This window comes from Cucurbita moschata, unplaced genomic scaffold (genome assembly GCF_002738365.1).
Source record: "Cucurbita moschata cultivar Rifu unplaced genomic scaffold, Cmos_1.0 Cmo_Scf00018, whole genome shotgun sequence".
Classification (NCBI taxonomy): Eukaryota; Viridiplantae; Streptophyta; class Magnoliopsida; order Cucurbitales; family Cucurbitaceae; genus Cucurbita; species Cucurbita moschata.
The window spans coordinates 1,667,430-1,687,963 of NW_019268534.1; the positions used below are offsets into that span (position 1 = coordinate 1,667,430).

Below are 20,534 nucleotides of genomic sequence, written 5' to 3' on the forward strand. Positions count from 1 at the left end.
GAAATTAAATTATTTACCTAATTGAAATTTAAAAAATATATTTATATTTATAATATGAAATTTTGGTAATTTAAATAATAAATAGAAAAGATTCAGTAAGAAATTTCAGATGATGAGAAATGAAGTAGGAAGCACGAACAAGATCGAGGAATCCCAGTCTATATCCCGGTAGACATCTATGGTTTCGTGTCTTTTTCTTGGGGATATTCAAATAGGCTTCTACACACATGTGGATCGACGTCGTTATCTGGACACATTCACGACCAGCTTTAAAGGGAACTCAAGTCCCATATTCATTTTTCGCTCCGACTTTGTAGTTTTGTTAAACCTTGGGCGAGGTTTATCTTTACCAACTGATGCAGCAATCCAAGCTTATTTGACCACACATGCTGCCTACACATACATGTTTAATCGTCTGCGACACAACTGACTTACCTCTACTCTAAGTAAAGTCATCCGGTTCGACTTTACTTCTACTCGAGGCTAAGGTTTCTCAATACAACATTACATTTTATCTTGTCATCTCAATTTCCAATCGACATTACCCACATGTCTTGATGTCATCTCGAATCATAGAGTGTCGTCGACCATCGCTACTCACTCAGGAATTGTTTACATTTTTCTTAATTAATTTAGTTTCTAATATATTTTACAAATAAGGTTTTAATGCGAATATAATAACATTAAACACAATGGAGTTGGGCCGCTATGTCATTGGCAACTTCTTGGGCCTCAACCTTGGACCCATAGAGCCCTCTTTTGGATAAGCCCACACAATAAAGCCCATTTTTCCCTTTCCAGTGATTGGGTGGACTCACTTTGGATAGTCCATCATCATTTAGGAGATAATCGTCATCCTGCGTCAAAAACATTTTAGACATCCAACTACCAAATTATAAAAAACCAAATTATAAAAAACCAAATTATAAAGAATAGAGCTCCAAGATTTGAATCTATGATTTCGAGACACAAGCTAGAAGACATTGTTCACCGTTAACTTTTTTATCGAAGGTATATATAACAGCCCAAGTCCACCGTTAGCAGACATTGTTCGCTTTGGCCCATATCGTCGTCAACCTCACGATTTAAAACGTGTCTGCTAATAAAAAGTTTCCACGCTCTTGTAAGGAATGGTTTGTTCCTCTCTACAATTGACGTGAGATCTCACAATCCACTCCTCTAGGAGCCCCGTCGTCACAGGCACATCACCAAGTATCTCGCTTTGATATTGTTTGTAATAGTTAAAGCTCACCGCTAGCATATATTGTCCTCTTTAGCCGTTACACATCCCCCTCCAACCGATGTAAGATGCCACAATATAGTCTCAACTAGTTGAGACCAAAGATTAACATAACAATTTTAAAGACACATACGCAAAAACAGCTACCCATTACAAACTTTCTAAATTAATTTTATTAATTTTCTTTGTTCGTTAGGTTAGATATAGTATAAATTAACGAGGGTTTAGTGCGACGTCCCACATTGGTTACATTGGTTAGGGACGAGAACAAATCACCTCTTGATAAGGGTGTGGAAAGCTTATCCTAGCAAACGCGTTTTAAAAGCTTGAAGGGAAGCCCGAAAGGAAAAGTCGAAAGAAGACAATATCCGCTAGAGCGGTGGATCTGGGTCTTTACATTTAAATAAAGTTTATTAATTAAAATTGGATTTTGTGTAGAAGATTATTGGAAAGAGGGGTGGAGATTTTACCTTAAGCCACAGCTTAGCAGAGGTAGTGAAGCCAGTGCAGAATATTATGGAATGAAATGGATGAAGTTTACCATCTTTAAACATCACATTATTGTTGCTTTCTACCATTGATATTTCTGAAGATATCACCTACAATTACAATTACAATTACAGTTCTTTCCATATTAATAAACTACAAAAGTATGTGAAGGTTAAGGGATTATGAGTACCTGAATTTCACCGGATTTGATTTTGTCGAAGGTTCCCACATCAATGACAGGGAACTTTCCATGGTGCCTCTTCATGTGGATGGGCCCTTTTTCCCATCTCTTCATACCATATTTACTCAACTCTCCAAAAACCATCTTACTCAGAAACACCATCAATGAATCCAAAAACTTTAATGCCAGATATTGTCCCAACAACACTTGCAACTTCATCATTCTTCTGCTCATAATATGGATCTGTTTCAATTCATTTAAAATTACCTTAAATTTGTTATGTTATGGATCTGTTTCAATTCATTTAAAATTACCTTAAATTTGTTATGTTATGGATCTGTTTCAATTCATTTAAAATTACCTTAAATTTGTTATGTTATGGATCTGTTTCAATTCATTTAAAATTACCTTAAATTTGTTATGTTATGGATCTGTTTCAATTCATTTAAAATTACCTTAAATTTGTTATGTTGTGGATCTGTTTCAATTCATTTAAAATTACCATTCATTTAAAATTACCATGTTATGGAGCCTCACTTAATCTAAACTAAATCATATACCAACTAAGTTGTCCTAAATAACTAGGATAGTAAATCAACAGTTATACATAACTAAATAGTAAATACAAGCTATGTATAGCAAGTCAACCGTTATACAGATAATAATTGTCATAAATAATAAATCGGGATATAAAATCTATATTCGGTAAAGCTATATATAGTAAGCTAAACCATATGTATATTCTCCTTACATTTTCTCTATTGTTTAGCCAATATTCTCCTTCTCCTTGCATTTTCTCTATTATATTGTTTGTGTTCATCTAGATCGAGTGTGTGCGCGATGCTAACAATTTTCTCTCTAATATTCTTCACATACTTTTAATTCAAATGTTTTAAAAATTTAAGATTTGAGTAAATTTCTTAGTGAAGCAAGGAATTAAAACCTTTAATTTTCTTTTATCGAAACAATATATTAGTTAATGTTAAGTTAAATTTCAAAATTTTTAAATTTTTATTATGAAATTGATTCTAAAATTTTAGGTATTTAATTATTTTGAAAATGGGTTTCTAATTTGTTGAGATCTAAAAAAAATTAAAAAACTCTAAATTACATATCCTTTTATATACTTTATAGTAATACAACTGACCACGTCATTCTTTTATGATATCTCTATCAAATCTCTCTCTCTTAAATTACAACTGTCCACGTCATTTTTAAACTTCTTACAATTTCTTAAAATTGGAGTTATTAATGTATGAGGCTAGAGAGTTCTATCAACTAAAATAATTTTTAAGTAATAAATGTATCCAATTTTAACCATTTATAACCTTCAATCAAATTTCCTCTAAATCTTTGAAATTGCAACAATTTTTCATTAAATTTGAAACCATTTTTTTCATAGATATCTAACTTAAATTAGATATTACAAAAAAAAAAAAAAAAAAAAAAGTGTGTATTTTATAGGAAGAAAAATATGAATGGTGAAAAAAAAAATTATTAAATTTGATTTTCAGGATTTTTTTTTCTTTCTAAATTCTAGAAAGAACGAACTTTCAATAATTTTAAAACTGAAAAAGATAGAGTGGGAAGTGTAACAATTATTATTATTATTATTATTTCATGCAACAATTTTTCTGTAAAATAAATTTCCTGTAACAAATTTTCATTAAATTTGAATATCTAACTTAAATTAGTGATTAAAAAAAAGTGTATTTTATAGGAAGAAAAATATAATGGAGAAAAAAAATTGTTAAATTTGATTTTCAGAATTTTTTTTTATTTTTTTATTTTTTTTTTGGTTAAATTATAGAAAGGACGAATTTTCAATAAATTTAAAACAGAAAAATATAGAGTGGAAAGTGGATTACCGGACTTCGAACGAGGATGGAAGTTGTAGCGCCGTGACTCGCAAGATCCAAAGCAATTTCCATTCCTGAATTTCCCGCCCCAACCACCAACACATTTTTCCCCTCAAATCCCTTCCCCGATTTATACCTCGTCGAGTGCATCACTTCGCCGCCGAATCTCTCCATCCCCTCCACCACCGGCATGTACGGATCCGCCGTCTCCCCCGTCGCCACCACCAAAAACCGTCCAACATACTCCTCCTCGATTTCTCCGCCGCCCTCACTATTCCTCACTCTCACCTTCCATTTCTTCAAATCCCTATCGTACTCCGCCGCCTCCACCTTCCTCCGGTACAGAGGATCGATTCCGAAATTCGAAATATAAGAATCTAAATACTCGAGAAACATCTTCTTCGGCACGTAATTAGGGAAAGAAGACGGAAACTCCATAAACGCAAGCTCTGAGGATTTCTTCGGAAGATGGAGACACAATCGATCGTACGCATATTTCCGCCATAGCGAAGCAGAGCAATCTTCTCGTTCAAGGAGTTTGTAAGGGATCGAGGCTCGAGATAGACAGGCGGCGGTGGATAGGCCGGACGGACCTGCTCCGACGATGATCACTGTAGTCTCCATTTTTCTTTCTTCTTCTTTACCGTTTCTGTTGAAATCTGATTCTAGGGCTGTGTGTGTGGAAGATCAAGGATGAACTTATTGTACGTGGTTAGGCAGTTGTGAGAGACTAAAATTACGAAATTAACGTGAGGATTAATGAATTTGGTGCTAAATCAAGGGTTCTTTTGGTAATTTTGTTAACATCATTTGATTTTATTAATTTTCTTTTTATGGTTAAAATACAAAAAAAAATTATTGGATTTATGGGCTGGGCCTCATTGAAAGAATGTTTTACACCTACCTTCTACTTTGAGCCAAGCCCAAGCCCACGTTTCGCAGGGCCCATTTATAACACCGATAAGGGCTCACAACAAAAACTTAGAGCCAAGCCCAAGCCCACGTTTTGCAGGGCCCATATAACACCGTTAAGGGCTTACAACAAAAACTTAGAGCCAAGCCCAAGCCCACGATTTGCAGGGCCCATATAACATCGATAAGGGCTTACAACAAAAATTTCGAGCCAAGCCCAAGCCCACGTTTTGCAGGGCCCATATAACACCGATAAGGGCTCACAACAAAAATTTCGAGCCAAGCCCAAGCCCACGTTTTGTAGGGCCCATATAACACCGACAAGGGCTTACAACAAAAACTTCAAGCCAAGCCCAAACCCACGTTTTGCAGGGTCCATATAACACCGATAAGGGCTCACAACAAAAACTTCGAGTCAAGCCCAAACCCAAGCCCACGTTTCACAGGGCCCATATATAACACCGTTAAGGGCTCACAACAAAAACTTCGAGTCAAGCCCAAGCCCAAGCCCACGTTTCACAGGGCCCATATAACATCGATAAGAGCTCACAACAAAAACTTGCTCAAAAGTTCCACAAATTTTCTTTTATCCAAATATGATCAAAATAAAGTAGGATTGTACGGATATAATACAAATAAAGAAAATAGGTGAATTTTGAAGTCGGTAAAAGATAATTTAGGGACGATATCCCGAGTCATATAAACTAAGTTTAAAATTTATAATTCAAATTGCTAAATATCAGTGAACTCTACATCTCGTGTTCGATTTATATCTTCGATCCAGAGGTCAAAAGTTTGAATCTCTCACTCGATTCTCGTAAACGAAATGGGATTTAATTATAAAAAAATAATAGTGGCATACAACCACACATCACAAAACAACACATAAACACCAAATGCAAAAAGATAAAAACAAGAAAAATAATAATAAAGAAGGAAAAAAAAAAGTAGCTAAGAAAAACATTTCCATGTGGTTGAGAAAGGTAAAAGAGACCCAACAAGACATATGAAGCTTTGTCTGTTAGTATCACTTGCCAAGCTGTGTTATCACATCACAGCCCACTAACCATTAGCCACGTGTCATTCTGACTACACCTTAGCTAACTCACATCACAGGCACCCCCACTCCCTTACCTTTTCAGCTTTAATCATAATCCCTTTTTCCCCCTCTCTGGGTTTCTTGCTTCTCCTCCATTCCTCTCTCTCATCCCACAAAATGGCTTCCATTTTCTCTCTCTACATCCCCATTTTCATGGCCTACACAGCTTCTATTTTGCCTTTCTCCTTCGCTTCTTATCCCAACCACTTCCCTCCCCTCATTTCTTCCATCTCCGCCGCGCCTGAATTTTCGCCCTCCCCTTCTCCGTCCCCGGCGTCGGACATTGCTCCGCTCTTTCCGACCCCCGGCGGTGCCACTCTTCCGCCGTCCTCTTTGCCTACCATCCCCTCTAGCCCCAGCCCTCCGAACCCCGATTTTATGGACGCCGCACCGGCGCCGGAAATGCCTCTTCCACCGTCTCAGTCCTTGCCGTTCTCTGCCGCTGCTACTCTCAACTCCGGTGGGTGGTGTTGGTCGATTTGGGTGGCTCTTACGGCGGCTATCGTAGCGGAGGTTTGCCGGTGACTGGTTAGCCGGCGTTGTTGGGGTTTTAGTGGACATTGGAGTGTAGTTGTATTGGCACTTGTAATTCTCTTCCTTTACGTTATCTCTTCTTATTGCGATATAAAATTTTGATTTTTTGTATTTCACTCATTTTTTTTAATTCCATATTTTATCTTTTTTTCCCATAAAATAACTGAATTGTTCTTTTTAACATTTGAGTGAAATAAAAATAATCATGTTAGAGAAGGTTGGCCAAGTTCAAAATTTGAGATATTCTTGTTTGTTTTATTTATATATAGATAATTTAGAGAATGAGGGTTCAAATGACTCGAAAGCCCACTGATTCGAAGTATTCAACTCAAACCATAAAGATAAAGGGAACATTAGATTATTTTATTTATTTATTTTATTTGGGTTGGGTTGGATGTTTGGAAATTCAAAAAATTGAGGAGTTACATTTTTTAGTTGGATCAACCATACCCACCCGACCTATTTGAAAATAGGATTACAACCCAACCCTACTTTTAAAATATTAGAAATATCGAGAATATTTAAAGTTTGTAACAATGTTGGTGATGTGTTATGACAGGTGAATGTTTGATATTTAAATTTTTTGAAATTTAAGTTACTATATATATTAAGATAAGTACAATTTTTAAAAAATAATTAAAAAAAAATCCTTTAGACAGAATACCGTCATCCATTCCTACTAAAAAATCGAAAGAAACAGAGGGAACTAAACAGGAACAAGAGGGATCCACCGAAGAAGATACTTCTCCTTCCATTTTTTTGGAAGAAAAGGAGGATCCGGACAAGATCGATGAAACGGAAGAGATCCGAGTGAATGGAAAGGAAAAAAGAAAGGATGAATTCCACTTTAAAAGGACACACTATCAAAAGATAAAAAGACCTATTTATGAAACTTCTTACCCTCCGAATGAAAATAAAGAAAATTACAAAATGCTACTAGAAAAAAACAAAATAAATACATAATATAAAAAAAAAAATACATAAGCTAAATACAAAAAGATATAAGACGACCACGTCCGACAACCCAACTTAAAATATAGGGTTGGATTAAGTTGTAAACTCTATTAGGGCGGTTTGTGTTATCAACTCAACCAACCAAAAAATTCTAGTTATTCCATAAAATTTCTCCAACCCCTAAATTTAGAGTATTAATACTAATTTTTTTAATTCAAAAGATTAAACAACCAAACTTATATTTATAATAAAATAATATTTGGATGAAAATAAGTAATGAAGAAAAATCATAGATTTTAATGAAATAGAAAAGTAAAAATGTATAAATGATAAGCATAATGGGTAAGTTGAGGTATGTATGAAGCCTACCTAAAAGCTTGCTTTCTTCCTCATTTTCCAACAACTCAAAAGCTTGTCCTATTTTTATATTTTAATTTCTATTTTGAATTTTGTTTCTCTAAAATTATTAATCTTCTATTCTATATTTAAATTATCAACTTTGCATTAAAAAAAATCAAATCTACTTCTAGTGCAAAAATTCCAGGATATAGAAATCATTATTGATAATTATTTAATAAAATAATTCAAATTCTAAAATAAAAATATTATTATAAAGTGGATAATATATAAATAAAAGTAATATTTATAAACTTATTTTTTCAAAAACTAAAAATTAAATAATTATTAAACCAAACTTAGCATCGAAAAAGATAAAAAGATATTAAAAAAAATGAGAAAATAAATGAAGTGTGAAAAAGTAATTCTTGATTATGGGAAGTTGTGCCTATTTAATAAATTTATTTAAAATAATTAATTATATATTTAGAATTTCAGTTCTTAAACATTAGGACGAAGTACATGCATATGATTAGACACCCTAATTCAAGTTTCCCAAAACACCAACATACTTTGTGGAAGAGCCCACCCCATCTAGACCAACTCTTTTACCCCACCAAAAACAAAACAATATTGACTCCAAGTATTGCGCTTGATCATTAGGTCTAGTATGTATCTAATTATGTATGGTTTACTATGTGCACGTCCGTGTGCCATGACGTACATATGTGTATGTATGTATGTATGGATATAATCACGGAGAAGTAGAGGGAGTGAGATGCTTCAATCATCAAACATGTGTCAATAGTCATAGAGACACTAAGTTGGAGATGCCATAAAAAAACGACATGAAACAGTTTGGTCATGTTGGATTTTAGATCGTTGTCATCAAGCAATGGATCACTCAATTCTTGTGGTGTATGAAAATATAAATGTGTTGAAATTCATACCTGACTGAGAATAGCTTCTTCGTGATAAATGCACATTAGGGGCTGCACAAAAAAAAGAAAATTTAATAAGGACATAATAACAAATTGTTAAGAATGAAAAACATAAATGGAATCGAGAGTGGGATCTTCATTAATGTTCACAACGTTTAGATAGAATTGAAGAGTTACCATCGTTGACCACACATTTGCCAAAGACCAGACTATAAAGTAAAGGTGTAACGGCCCAAGCTCACCGCTAGCAGATATTGTTCTCTTTGGGATTTTCCTTTCGGAATTTACCTTAGTTTTTAAAACGTGTCTGCAAGGGAGAGGTTTTCACACCCTTATAAAAGCTAGTTCGTTCTTCTCCCCAACCAATGTGGGATCTTACAATGACATTTGTTGAGGTTCCGTGAGAGGTGAAATTTCTTGATAGCATTGAAGAGTTAGCATCATTGACCACCCCTTCGCCAAATACTAGACTATAAAGTAAAGGCAGTCATCTTGTTTAAGAACCTGTAACATCAGACACAATCAAGTGCATCTATTATATGCACAAATAAGCCATGGAAACCATTTAGATGAACGTATTTGCAAGGTGCAAACACTATCTGTTGCAGTTAAGATTGCTCCAAGTGCTACAAGTACAAAAAAAAAAAAAAAAAAAAAAAAAAAAGATAAATACCAACACTATAAGAAACATGAAACTATGAATAGAAGAACAGAGAAAGTGGTTCGATCTAAAAGGAGATCAAAGTCACTTGCTCGAACATGATATCTTCAGTTTCCATAAATATTGTAGCATTTGAGAGAAAATTATTCCCATTGACACATGTTGTACCTGATAAATGCCTACCAAATATATTAGATATCTGGAATAATAAATTTAAAAGGGAAGCATCCATCCCCTGTTTCAATTCTCACCATTTAAATGGAAAAAGAAAAACAAAGGAAAACAATTCACCCAACAACTTGTTGGAATAAGTGCTACAAGTGGAAACTTATTCTATATCCAGATATCATCATAGGAAGTGTATTAAAAAAAAAAAATTACAGAACTTCTACGTTCAATGGATAGCCAACCGTAGGTCTGAAAATGATGCTCTTGTAGCAGTAGGTATGAATGTAACCGGCCCAATCAGTTATTATTCATGATCTGGGTAGCTTTTGTTTTAGTTTTTGTTTTCATAGAAAATAGAGAAGGCCGAAGGTTGAAAAAAAGATACACCCAAAATGATTTAGATTTATTAGCAAGTATCATTATCCAACAAATTTGTGAATATAATTTTATCTATTGTAAACCTCAGTTCCAAAAGGCAAGACCAGTTTGATATAAGAGATTTAAAGCGGAATAAATTAACAATTGAGCATTTCCTGCACCCATTATTCACTATAGTTGTAGATTAGTTTGTGCGGATTTTGTATTTCTAAAAAATTGAATGCAAGTCATGGCGATTCCTCGCCCATTTGGATATGGGGTATATGATGAAATTATAATGTTCAAGGAATGTACCTACTGATATGATGAAGAATGATATCACTCTTCCAAAAGCACCAAACAATATGATTGCCAGAAAGTTTCGAAGAGCTGTTTCTTCTTCACCTGAAACCTGTAGTAGGTGTAAAATTTAATCTAAAACAGACCAGAAAGTTAAAAAAATGAAATAAAGTGGAAAATCATAAACACGGGATTAAGATTTAATGTAAAGCCAATTGCCTCATAAACTCGGGGTGTTCTACACTTCCCAGTCAGCCTAAAATCTATATCGTCATGGTACTAAAGATCCATCAAGTCCCATGAAACAATAAATTTATACTTCAACCCAATGAGCTTTAAATGCAAACTTACATGGCTAGGGAAGTAACTGACTCATTCGGCCAACGTTTCTTTTCAAAAAAAGGCGAACAATTAGATAACAAACAAGGAGTAGCACCGCAAAGAATGTGAAGTGCGCCGCTTACGGGTCTGGTTTCAGCCCCAATTGCGACAGAAACGCGAATGGACTTGAATCCATGAAGCCAAAAGCCCAGTCTGGTAAATTCTAAAAGAAAATCACTGCAAAAATATTCAAATCCTTTGTATAAACTTGTTTTAGAAAGTTTCGAATATTTAAATCTAATTTCTAGACTTCATACATAGAATTATATCGATAGCTCGTGAATTCTTGGCTGCTTACAGATATTCATCATGCAGATATTTAACAAAACGTCGATAATCTGATTTTAAAATCAGCCACAGAAGGCAAAGAACGATAACAACACAGCGCCAAATTTTCAAATCTTTCCACTCCAACGATTAGTGAAGAAAAAGAAAACTCGCGGCCTGGCAGTAAATGAACATAATGCCAAATGCAGAAGCTGAAAATTAGCAAGCAAAAACCACAAACCTAGAATCGTCTTCCTCAGCAACGCAAAATAAAGAGAAAAGATGAAAAAAAAAACAGAAAGCTATAAGAAATCAAGAGTGATCGAAGCGCGCGCGCGCGCACACACACACACACACACATATATATATATATATATAGAGAGAGAGAGAGAGAGAACCGAGAGCTGTAATTTGAAACTTGCAGAGGAAGGAATCCCAATGTTGACCGGAGCTCTTGACGGAAGAACCCTGATGAAATAGGAAGTTCATGGCGTAAAGTAGCGAAGCTTTCGTCTCCGGCGACGGAATACAATTCTCCCTCCTTGCAATTCCATTACAGAGACGGAGTTCTTCTTTGGCGCGAACGGCCAGCGCCACGAATTTATATGAATTCCAAAAGTTCAATTTTATTATTTTCATTTTCATTGCAATTCTAACTTATTTTCCTCCAAATATTACAAAAATAACCCCAAACTTGTAATTGCAAATAGAACATTATCAAAATACTTAATTAAATTAACGGTAAGTTTAGTATTTGAAAATTTAAAATTGCAATTTTTAAAAGTTGCAATTATTATCGGTCTTCAGACCGTACCTAGCTTTGACTCTCCGAAGTGTAAGACTAAACTCAAACTCTGATAGGGTAAAATTATGACTCTAAAATATATATATATAATATGTTAAATTTCAAATTACATTATTAAACAAACCTATAAACGAGATTTAGCATGTTACTTATGTACATATACGAACACTTTTATTAAAAAAAACATAATTAAAAGTTTCTAAAAATGAGATACCTCCGACATGACTTCATAAGTGCTTAAAAACGTGTTTTCGAGGGAAAAAAACATATTTCTAAGCACTTGCTAACGAGGCTCTAACTGCACTACCCTACAGTTTCCAACCTTATTTACACATGGTAATTGTTGTGCCATCTTCTAGCTGTATGGCTGTATATGGCTTCCTCTTCCTCATGTTATTCTAAAGAATAGCTGTGCTACAAAACTTCATGTGTTTGCTATACGATCTGCCATCAGTGGATATACTTTTCAGTTGGTGAGCCAGGGATGAAAGGTACGAAGCCTCTTCCACCAAAGACAGGACGCATGTATCGATCATCGAACATCCGCCAATAGTAATGGACGGAATGAGTTGGAGTTGTTAACAGCATACGTAAGCTGGTAGGACGGGGAATGTTCGATTCTCGAACATCGGCTTCGACATCTTCACCACCAGACAAAAGAACGTCGGTCAGCGACTTAACTGGAGAATCTGCTGCTGCTACAATTGTGGCATCTATTGGTGTATCATGCAGTGAAAGCATGTATCTTACAATGGGTTTAGTTAAGAGTCCAAATACCTGCCATAAATGTAACACCATGAAATGAAAACCTTTCTGAAGATTTTTCACATTAGAAACCTTTCAACCAGGTGTGTAGGATGAAACAGTACACAAATTGAATGATGAAACAATTGAATAGGGCAGTCAGAGGAACAGCTAGAAACATCTAAAATTGCAACAAGAGCTAAACATGATAACAGCAATCACTTCAAAACACTTAATAATAGATCCACATCGATTGGGGAGGAGAATAAAGCATTCTTAAAAAGAATGCAGAAATCTCGTCCTAGCAAACGTGTTTTAAAAACCTTAAGGGGAAACCTGAAAGGGATCTCCCAAAGAGGATAATATATGTGCTAGCAGTGAGATTGGGCCGTTACAAATGGTATCAGAGCTAGATACCGGGCGATGTGCCTGCGAGGAGGCTGAGCCTCGAAGGAGGTGGACATGAGACAGTGTGCCAGCAAGAACGATTGTGAGATTGGGGGGGGGGGGAGAAAGAGTGTCAGCGAGGACGCTGGCCCCGAAGAGGGGTGGATTGTGAGGTCCCACATCAATTAGGGAGGAGAATGAAACATTCTTTTTAAGGGTGTAGAAACCTCTCCCTAACAAATGCATTTTAAAAACCTTGAGGGGAAACCCGAAAGGGAAAGCCCAAAGAGAACAATATTTGCTGGCACTGGGCTTAAGCCGTTACATTGAACTACAACGCTATTCTAATGAGAAAAGGTAAAACTCGACCCATATTTATCTCAAAGAAACTAGGCAGGAGAATGTAGTGTATCCTATTAGAGATATAGTACAATATTGTCAATTTTGGACCTAAGCTCTCGTAATTTTGTTTTTGGTTTTACTCAAAATGTTTTACTTTAGGCTTCACCCAAAAGGCCTTGTACCAATGTAAAGGTTGTCAAACACTAATATACTCTCATGATTTTCCTCTTTCTTGGCCAATATCGGACTTTAGGCGCACTCCGACGGCATTATGGTTAAGATGAAGTGAAGTGAAGTAATCAAAACAGCGATATGTCAATATCTTAAACTCGATGCATCATTTCTCTTACCACATTAGTGACGAGAACAATTGTGATCGTGCTAGTAATCATAATCGCATTCTCTTGCAGCTGTGTGTACCCTGACCTTGTAAACTGCAAATATTACAAAACCCATCTTTAATCACTAGAAGTCCACACTTTTGAAAGTGTCCACACAGTTTTTAGTAAGCTGTTGGTCCTTAGTGGTTTGCTAATAAGACCTAGAATAAGTTTCTTTCATAGCAAGGCAGCAAAATTCCCAGAAATCTAAAGCAAGAGTACCTGATTATAAGCAAGGGCCACAGACACAGCACCTCTCATGAGCCCAGCCCACCAAATTGTAACCTGCAAGGAATTGACATAAGTTTTAAAACCTAATATAAAATTTTAAAATAAGTCCAAGGACTTATTAGAAACCTTTTCAAATACATGAACTTATTGGACATAACTTGAAAGTCGATAGACCAAACATGTTAATTTAACGAAAATATAGCTACCTGCTGCTTAAACCCAATTTTGTCACTCTGAGACTTTCTAGTCAAGTTCGATATAAACGAGAGCGGAAATACAAAAGCTGCCCTTGCAGCAAGGACTAAACCAAGCAGTATTAGACTCACACCAGCCGATGTCCAAGGCCTGTCAAAAGGCAACATATTATGTAATGCAAAAGTGCAGGGCAGAGAAAGATTTGTATCAAGTACATGCATGGGTCCACAACACTTGAAAGCTATACAGTCGATGATGTCAACCATTTCAATCTAATAGATTACATAATTTTAATCGAGGGCAAAAATGACGTTATAGGAGTTTAAACACAAGAATTCCTACTCTTATAGCTCCCTCGATTGATAGCCACTTATTGAGCGTTATGCTAATTTCCAAGCTTGTAAAATAAAAGTTGATAAGAATCATAGGAGTTTAAACACGAGATTTCCTACTCTTATTTGAACCCATAAGCTTAGACCGATGTGTTACTGTAAATTCAATTTTATATTCATATTCTTAACAGTTAGATAATCCTTCAATAATCCTATTGATAAACTGCTTAATGGCACTTATAAGAATGATGAATGTATGCATCACAACTCCAAGATAGCCAATTTAAGAATCTCACCTTCGGCCAACAATTTTCCACTTCTCAATATCCAAGGCATCCATGCCAACGTATAAGAAGATGAAAATCTCTGAAACAAATGAGAGCGTTGCAAAAGTATGCCTACAAGAATCGATAAACAACAGAAGGGAAAAAAAACTATATCAGTACTTCAAAATTTTTAAAATACATTATTAGACTATGAAAAAGCAGCATCCAATGAGACCAAAAGAAAGAACGAACATACTTGGTGGTCACTCTTGAACTTTCAGTCACATTATGCCAAGTGTAATGGGACATGACAATCCCACAAAAGAACATGGTAAGAATACCACTAAGATTGCACAACTGCAATAAATAACCAATTGCATCATCAAATGATAGCCAAAATCAAATATGATATCAATTAAAATCAAATATTTCTGAAGTCTTACTTCAGCAGTCATATACGAAAGGTAAGGCATTAAAATCATCAAAGCGACCTCCCGATCAGTCGAGTGCCTGAAATTTTGAAAGAGCTTAGCATATAGCGTTTGACTTCAACTTGAAATTTATACGATGACAGATACAAAAAGCCTCCGACCCTACTCAAAATAAGCAAGTTAATCGACAATTCCACTGATTCGAAGTTCCAAGTAAATCTAAATCCTTTTTATCAATGACAAGGGTCGCGTTTCATACACTACATTGGAATTCGTTTAGCAAAAGAAATGAACTTAATGAACAGAGGGAGGAAAGAAAGTGCTTGCCTGCCAAAGTACAGTTTCTTTATGATGTATGCACTGGACAGCCCAACCTGTGAATTAAAGTAGTCTCAATTTCCTAAGAACCAAAAACTGAGTTGACAGATAAACAAATTTGAATAATAAAATAGTTTATGCAGCCTCGAGGCTTTCTCCAGTGTTAACTGATGGAAAGACCGATCCACCCCTGCCAACATTTTTCTAAAATCACATATATACTGCCCCTTCTCTTCCCAGAACATATGATATTTGTAATTCTTGCACCTTCACTGTATTTAAGTTCCTAACAGTGTTCTATACTATTCTCGTTCACACATGGTCCATCATTTTAAATACATTTCTCAATGCCACCAAATAGACTTTGACTTGAGATTTACTCTTTTTCATGTATCTATGAGTGTTTGGTATAACTTGTGACCAGCTCGACTAATCTCATAGGACAACCGTTTGACTCTACTATACTTGGTTGTCAAGAAAACGAGCAATTTTAAATATTAAGTAGGTGATCACCATGGTTTATACCTATTTCCTCTAAATCCCTTTATTTTTTCATCTGTCACAATGAAACTAGGCCAATTCGTGGTGGTTGACTTGAGATTATTGCAAATAAGACAGGAGAAAACGTGTTGAAAAAGAGACTCACTATCACTCCCAGCAAGGTGCTCATAAAAAATAAGTAGGAAAAGTTTCCAAGAAGCTGAATGGCATTGGATGAGGTGATGTGAGAGAGGTCGAATCTCTGGATTGCTTTGAAAAGCACGACAGAAGTAGCATCATTAACCACACCTTCACCAAAGACTAGACTATACAGTAAAGGAGTCTCGTCCTGATTAAGCACCTACAGCATTAGAAGAAAAATAAGCAAATTATGGGTACATTGTTGAGTGACATATAATCCACTGAAATCGACACGTACCTGCAAAGTGCAAACACTATCTGTGGCTGATAAGATTGCTCCTAGGGCTGCAAGAGACAAATTAATGAATGAATGGGAAAAAATATATTGAATAGCAAACAAGACCAAATGACAAAGTATATAATTAAGGTTCATAATCTTTAATCACTGTATAATCTTTAAATAATATGGACAGTATGAAGATGTAAGCAGTAAACCGGGGAAATTAATATTAGAAATAAAATTGAGAACTCGATTGCCTAACTTTTAAAAGTTTAGGAACTTATTAAATACCTACCTATTAAAGTAAAGAACTTAATAGATATAAACCTGAAAGTTGAGGGTCGACCGTGAGGAACGCTCTACCAACTAAATACATAGATGCCGAGATTGAAAAATACAAAATGCGCACACACAAAATGCAGGAAGCCAGACTCTAGTTCTAAACTATCCCATAAGCAAAATAAGAATGATAATAATGCTCTGGCTTTCTATACACACATTAGATAAAGGAAGAAGAACAGAAACATACCAAAATAATCACCCACATCTAAGAAGCCAATATCCAATTTCTTGAATATATGTAGTGAACCTGTTTCAAGGATCTTAACGTTAATCTTGAGAAATTATAGGATGTCCCAACAAATTTAGATATACACCATCAAAAGAGAGTGAAACTTTTAGTATATAAGAGAAACTACCAAGTGATATGATGAAAAATGAGATCGCAGTACCAACAGCCCCAAACAACATGATCATTAGAAAGTTCCGAAAGAACTGTTTCTTTTTCACCTGAAATCTGAAACAGGAGAGAAATCTTAAGTTAGGAAGCTACGGCATCTCGAGAAAGAAACAAAACTCATACAAGTAAAGAAAATTTGTCAATGGTGGCACCAGTACAAGCTTTATATTATACAAATAAAGTAATGTTGATGTGCTTGGAAATAAGAGTATATGAACCCACTGCAACAACAAAAAGAACACTCTGACTCAATCATTATTACATACCCAGCATTAAAAATTATGGGTGGAAGAACATAAATGAAGAAAAGCTCTTCACTAAACACTAGGATACGTGAGTTTCTGCCTTTGGTTGTTAATAAGATGAGAGTTCCAGTGAAAAGACCCTGTAGACAACAAACAAGTATCACAGATTCAAATTCCTGGGCCTGAAGATGCACAAATCCATAATACATGCAACAAATTTAAAGGCAACTCACAATGAAAATAGCAGTGACTGATTCATTTATCCAACGACTTTTCTCAAGGAGATGCCCAATTACAATACAAGCACAGAGAAGTAATACAAACAATGCAACGCGATGCTCTTCAGGGTCTGATTTCAAAGCCAACTTCATCACGGTGTTTCCCAAAAATGAATCCATGAAAGTATTTGAATATCAGGCACTGCAGGAAATGAAAATCATTATGTGATTGTAGCAAACATCCATATGGTCAATCCAAAAGAGGTTCAATCAAACGTCATACAATTCTAAAAAAGCTTGTTCATATGTAATTTAACATTAAGCTCCAAAGATTTTTCCAGTCCGTACCTATCAAAAATTCATCATCAAAGTGCCGGCGTAGGATAGATTTTATGAACTTCCCACCATTTTTTTTTTTTTTGGTTCACACACAAATTTCAAAAGAAAAACAAGGAACATTACTTAACTCTCAAGATTCTACTACTTTACCCCCAATTCACTCCTTCAACTACACCAATAACAGCAGAACTTCCAAGCAACGCCAGGAAGATCAATCGGATGACAATACTTTGAATCAAACAAACGTGTAACATCATATCAATAAAGCATAACATTCAAAGATTCTTACCTCAATTCAATCACCTCAGAACAGAAATTACACCAATAATACGACCGATTCCGTTGTGCATGCAATCTCGAAGAAAAAGGGAAGGAAAATGGTAACAAGGAAACAAAATCTGTTCGCCTACCGCCAAAAGAATCGACAGAAGAGGAGGAGTCCAAGGGATGGAATCAAAACGTAACCTCAGAAATATCAAATATGAAGGCCAGCTGAGAGTTGAAGAGAATGGAAGCTTGTAGGCGAAGGAAACTTTGTTGTTGGAACGATGGCCGTAGGATCAGAATATTGAATTCCAGTTAGCCAAGTCCGCCATTGATACCGCGATTGTGACTAATTTAAATTTTTTGTTGAGCCAAATTACACTTTTGCCCTACAGTCTTAGACAGGACATTTTTAGTCAAAGTTTCGTTGGTCGGTTAATAGTAGTGACGTGGAATTAACAAAATGACTAGATTGGCTTATGTGGCACTTTTTGATTAGTTGGCTAAATTTTTATTTTTTTAATTTGCCATTTTCTATGAAAATTAAAATTATAACTTGACCACCGAAAATAAGATTATAACTTAATCTAACTTTATATTAAAGATTAATATCGTAAAGTTTAATATATGAGTTTTATGAAATTTTAATAATTAATTATATATAATAGATTAATATATTTTTTTTAAATAATTATAAATAAGAAAAAACCACCACTCAACGGTATAAATTTAAAAACTTAATTTTATCAAATTTGAGCATAAACTCATAAAGCATTTTAAATGTGATCTAGATAAATAAAATAACAAAACATAATCGAAAGAGGATAATTTTGAAAAATATTAGAGGCTAAAATAATTATTTTAAAATTTTAGAGATGAAATAAGATAAAATTAAAAATCGTACTAAAATAAAATTTAAATTTTATTTCTCCATTAAAATATTTATTTACAACATAATGTTCATGCTATACGAATTGGATAGTTGTGCATTTTAATACGTTTAAAATAATCTTATACTTAAATGTGGTTTTTGCAATATTGTTTAAAATTTATGAAAATTTACCACCAAAGTTAAATAAAACATTATTATAGAAAATGAATAGTAGTTATAAATTAATTGTTGAATTATATGTTTCTATTAAACAAAGGCATATTTTGAAAAGAAAAAATAATAATAATAATTTCAGGTGTGATTTTGTCATTGTCACTCCAATCTCTAGGAAAACATACTTTCAAAAAAAAAATCGAAGTTCAAAATGAGAATGAATTGATGCAAAATCCAGTAATAATTGAAACCTATGCAGATTTAATTTAACGAAAATGAATCGATTCAAAAAAATGAGTAAAGAAAAATAAGCTTCAGATTAGCATTTTGGCACATTCTTCATCGCAGCAACAACCCATGTAGATCTCGTCTACACGGAGCGCAATCGTATTGCTGCGGCTCATGCCTGAAATGTTCTCATCATCAGCACCATGAAGAACAAGTGTTCACAAATTTCCTTAAAAAACAAGAACAGAAGCCTAGTTTCGCCTTCGAAATCATCGGAACCAGAAAACTTTTGGATCAGATCGACAAAGTTCCGAATAAACAAGAACAGAAGCCTAATTTCGCCACCGAAATCATCAGAACCAGAAAATTTTTGGATCGGATCAATAAAGTTCCCAATAAACAAGGAGATTCTTGACCTCGAATCTGAAGTTAGAGAAAATCAAACAAGGAAGAAGAACGAATGTTAAAAATCCGAGAAAGATCGTGATTTCTGGATACAAAACCTTCGGGACCGAATCCATTTCTGCAAATCGATTTTCCCGGCTCCCAAATAACAAGAAAGCCTGCCGCCTCTCCAGTGAAGCGCGAAAATGACGAGCCCTAGATAGTTAGGGTTTCTTATATATAAACAATTTGGGGCAAATTGCAAAATTTGATATAATAATCAATTGTAGTTTATTATGTTTAAATAATATATTGAAATTAATAGTTAATTAGAAATCATTAGTAATAAGTTTAACCAATAATAATTAATTCTGTTATTATTGTTGGGCCTGAATTAAACTGGGCCTTTTAATTGAGCCCAATAAAGACGCCTAGTAGACTAATAGGCCCAATGACAATATTGTAGGGAGAGATTTCCTTAGATCATTATTGTGTAATTATATTTAAGTTAATAAATAAATATTTACTTCCAAATTAATTTAAATTTTATTTAAATTAATAATATTTATCTTATTTTCCCGACCATGTACAGAGTAATTTAATAAAATTAAAATAAATTATATAATAATTAAATGAGGGTCAAAAGCTAAAGTAGAGTAGGTTAGAAAGCCATCCCACTTTTCCCCTAACTCATGAATAAGGTGCCTAATAAAGGTTGAAAATTAGTAGGAAAATAAATAAAGTTATTATTATTATTATTTTATTTTAATATTTTTTTTTATTTTCAACCTTGTACCAAAAAAATTTTGAGTGGGTTTTATTCCATGAATCTCTTTTACATGTGAACCATATTTTTCTTGTGTACCATTAATTTTTTAAAATAAAAAATAATATAATATCGTCCACTCAAATGTAAGCTCTCGTAATTTTGTTTTGAATTTTTGAGCTTTTCTAATAGGCTTTATATTAATGGACATAGTATTTCTCATTTATAAACTCATGATCTTCCACTAAATTAACCAACGTGGGCCTTGCTACCAATGATGTAAAAAAAAAAATCT

The 20,534-nt window shown here is 34.4% G+C and overlaps 3 protein-coding genes and 1 long non-coding RNA gene across 6 annotated transcripts; 1 reads left to right on the top strand and 3 right to left on the bottom strand.

The window, feature by feature from the left end:
- Positions 1 to 593: 593 nt before the first annotated feature.
- LOC111456232 (probable indole-3-pyruvate monooxygenase YUCCA10) lies at positions 594 to 4,442 on the bottom strand. Its single transcript, XM_023098047.1, has 4 exons — positions 3,779 to 4,442; positions 1,920 to 2,153; positions 1,711 to 1,839; positions 594 to 857 (listed from the first exon to the last, which is right to left on the bottom strand). The coding sequence occupies exons 1-4, from the start codon at positions 4,391 to 4,393 to the stop codon at positions 684 to 686; spliced, it is 1,152 nt and encodes a 383-aa protein (XP_022953815.1). The 5' UTR covers positions 4,394 to 4,442; the 3' UTR covers positions 594 to 683.
- A 1,400-nt stretch (positions 4,443 to 5,842) lies between these two features.
- On the top strand, positions 5,843 to 6,425 carry LOC111456234 (classical arabinogalactan protein 26). The gene has a single exon (XM_023098049.1). The coding sequence runs from the start codon at positions 5,898 to 5,900 to the stop codon at positions 6,303 to 6,305; it is 408 nt and encodes a 135-aa protein (XP_022953817.1). The 5' UTR covers positions 5,843 to 5,897; the 3' UTR covers positions 6,306 to 6,425.
- A 5,208-nt stretch (positions 6,426 to 11,633) lies between these two features.
- On the bottom strand, positions 11,634 to 18,153 carry LOC111456231 (sodium/hydrogen exchanger 2-like). 3 transcript variants are annotated; one of them, XM_023098044.1, is made up of 15 exons: positions 17,842 to 18,153; positions 17,229 to 17,415; positions 17,017 to 17,135; positions 16,710 to 16,807; positions 16,541 to 16,600; positions 16,030 to 16,076; positions 15,757 to 15,951; positions 15,120 to 15,166; positions 14,805 to 14,871; positions 14,618 to 14,718; positions 14,392 to 14,493; positions 13,775 to 13,913; positions 13,560 to 13,622; positions 13,308 to 13,391; positions 11,634 to 12,261 (listed from the first exon to the last, which is right to left on the bottom strand). In XM_023098044.1, exons 2-15 carry the CDS (start codon positions 17,391 to 17,393, stop codon positions 11,935 to 11,937), a joined length of 1,614 nt encoding a protein of 537 aa, XP_022953812.1. In that variant the 5' UTR covers positions 17,394 to 17,415; positions 17,842 to 18,153; the 3' UTR covers positions 11,634 to 11,934. The 3 variants fall into 3 exon arrangements, with proteins under 3 accessions (XP_022953812.1, XP_022953813.1, XP_022953814.1); XM_023098045.1 differs by lacking the exon at positions 17,842 to 18,153 and adding an exon at positions 17,562 to 17,765; XM_023098046.1 differs by lacking the exon at positions 17,842 to 18,153 and adding an exon at positions 17,497 to 17,573.
- Positions 18,154 to 19,051: 898 nt separating this feature from the next.
- LOC111456404 lies at positions 19,052 to 19,700 on the bottom strand. The gene is made up of 2 exons (XR_002712758.1): positions 19,593 to 19,700; positions 19,052 to 19,512 (listed from the first exon to the last, which is right to left on the bottom strand). It is a non-coding gene; the product is annotated as an uncharacterized LOC111456404 (long non-coding RNA).
- Positions 19,701 to 20,534: the final 834 nt, after the last annotated feature.

What these genes read in the sequence shown, in the direction of transcription:
- LOC111456232 (XM_023098047.1), bottom strand. Translation starts at nt 4,393, where the DNA reads ATGGAGACTACAGTGATCATCGTCGGAGCAGGTCCGTCCGGCCTATCC. An exon ending in TCAAATCCGGTGAAATTCAG is followed by an intron (nt 1,840 to 1,919) that starts GTACTCATAATC and finishes TTGTAATTGTAG; the next exon opens with GTGATATCTTCAGAAATATC. An exon ending in CTGCTAAGCTGTGGCTTAAG is followed by an intron (nt 858 to 1,710) that starts GTAAAATCTCCA and finishes TTTTTGACGCAG; the next exon opens with GATGACGATTATCTCCTAAA.
- LOC111456234 (XM_023098049.1), top strand. Translation starts at nt 5,898, where the DNA reads ATGGCTTCCATTTTCTCTCTCTACATCCCCATTTTCATGGCCTACACA.
- LOC111456231 (XM_023098044.1), bottom strand. Translation starts at nt 17,393, where the DNA reads ATGGATTCATTTTTGGGAAACACCGTGATGAAGTTGGCTTTGAAATCA. An exon ending in CAGTCACTGCTATTTTCATT is followed by an intron (nt 17,136 to 17,228) that starts GTGAGTTGCCTT and finishes TGTTGTCTACAG; the next exon opens with GGTCTTTTCACTGGAACTCT. An exon ending in TTGTTCTCGTCACTAATGTG is followed by an intron (nt 12,262 to 13,307) that starts GTAAGAGAAATG and finishes CATTTATGGCAG; the next exon opens with GTATTTGGACTCTTAACTAA.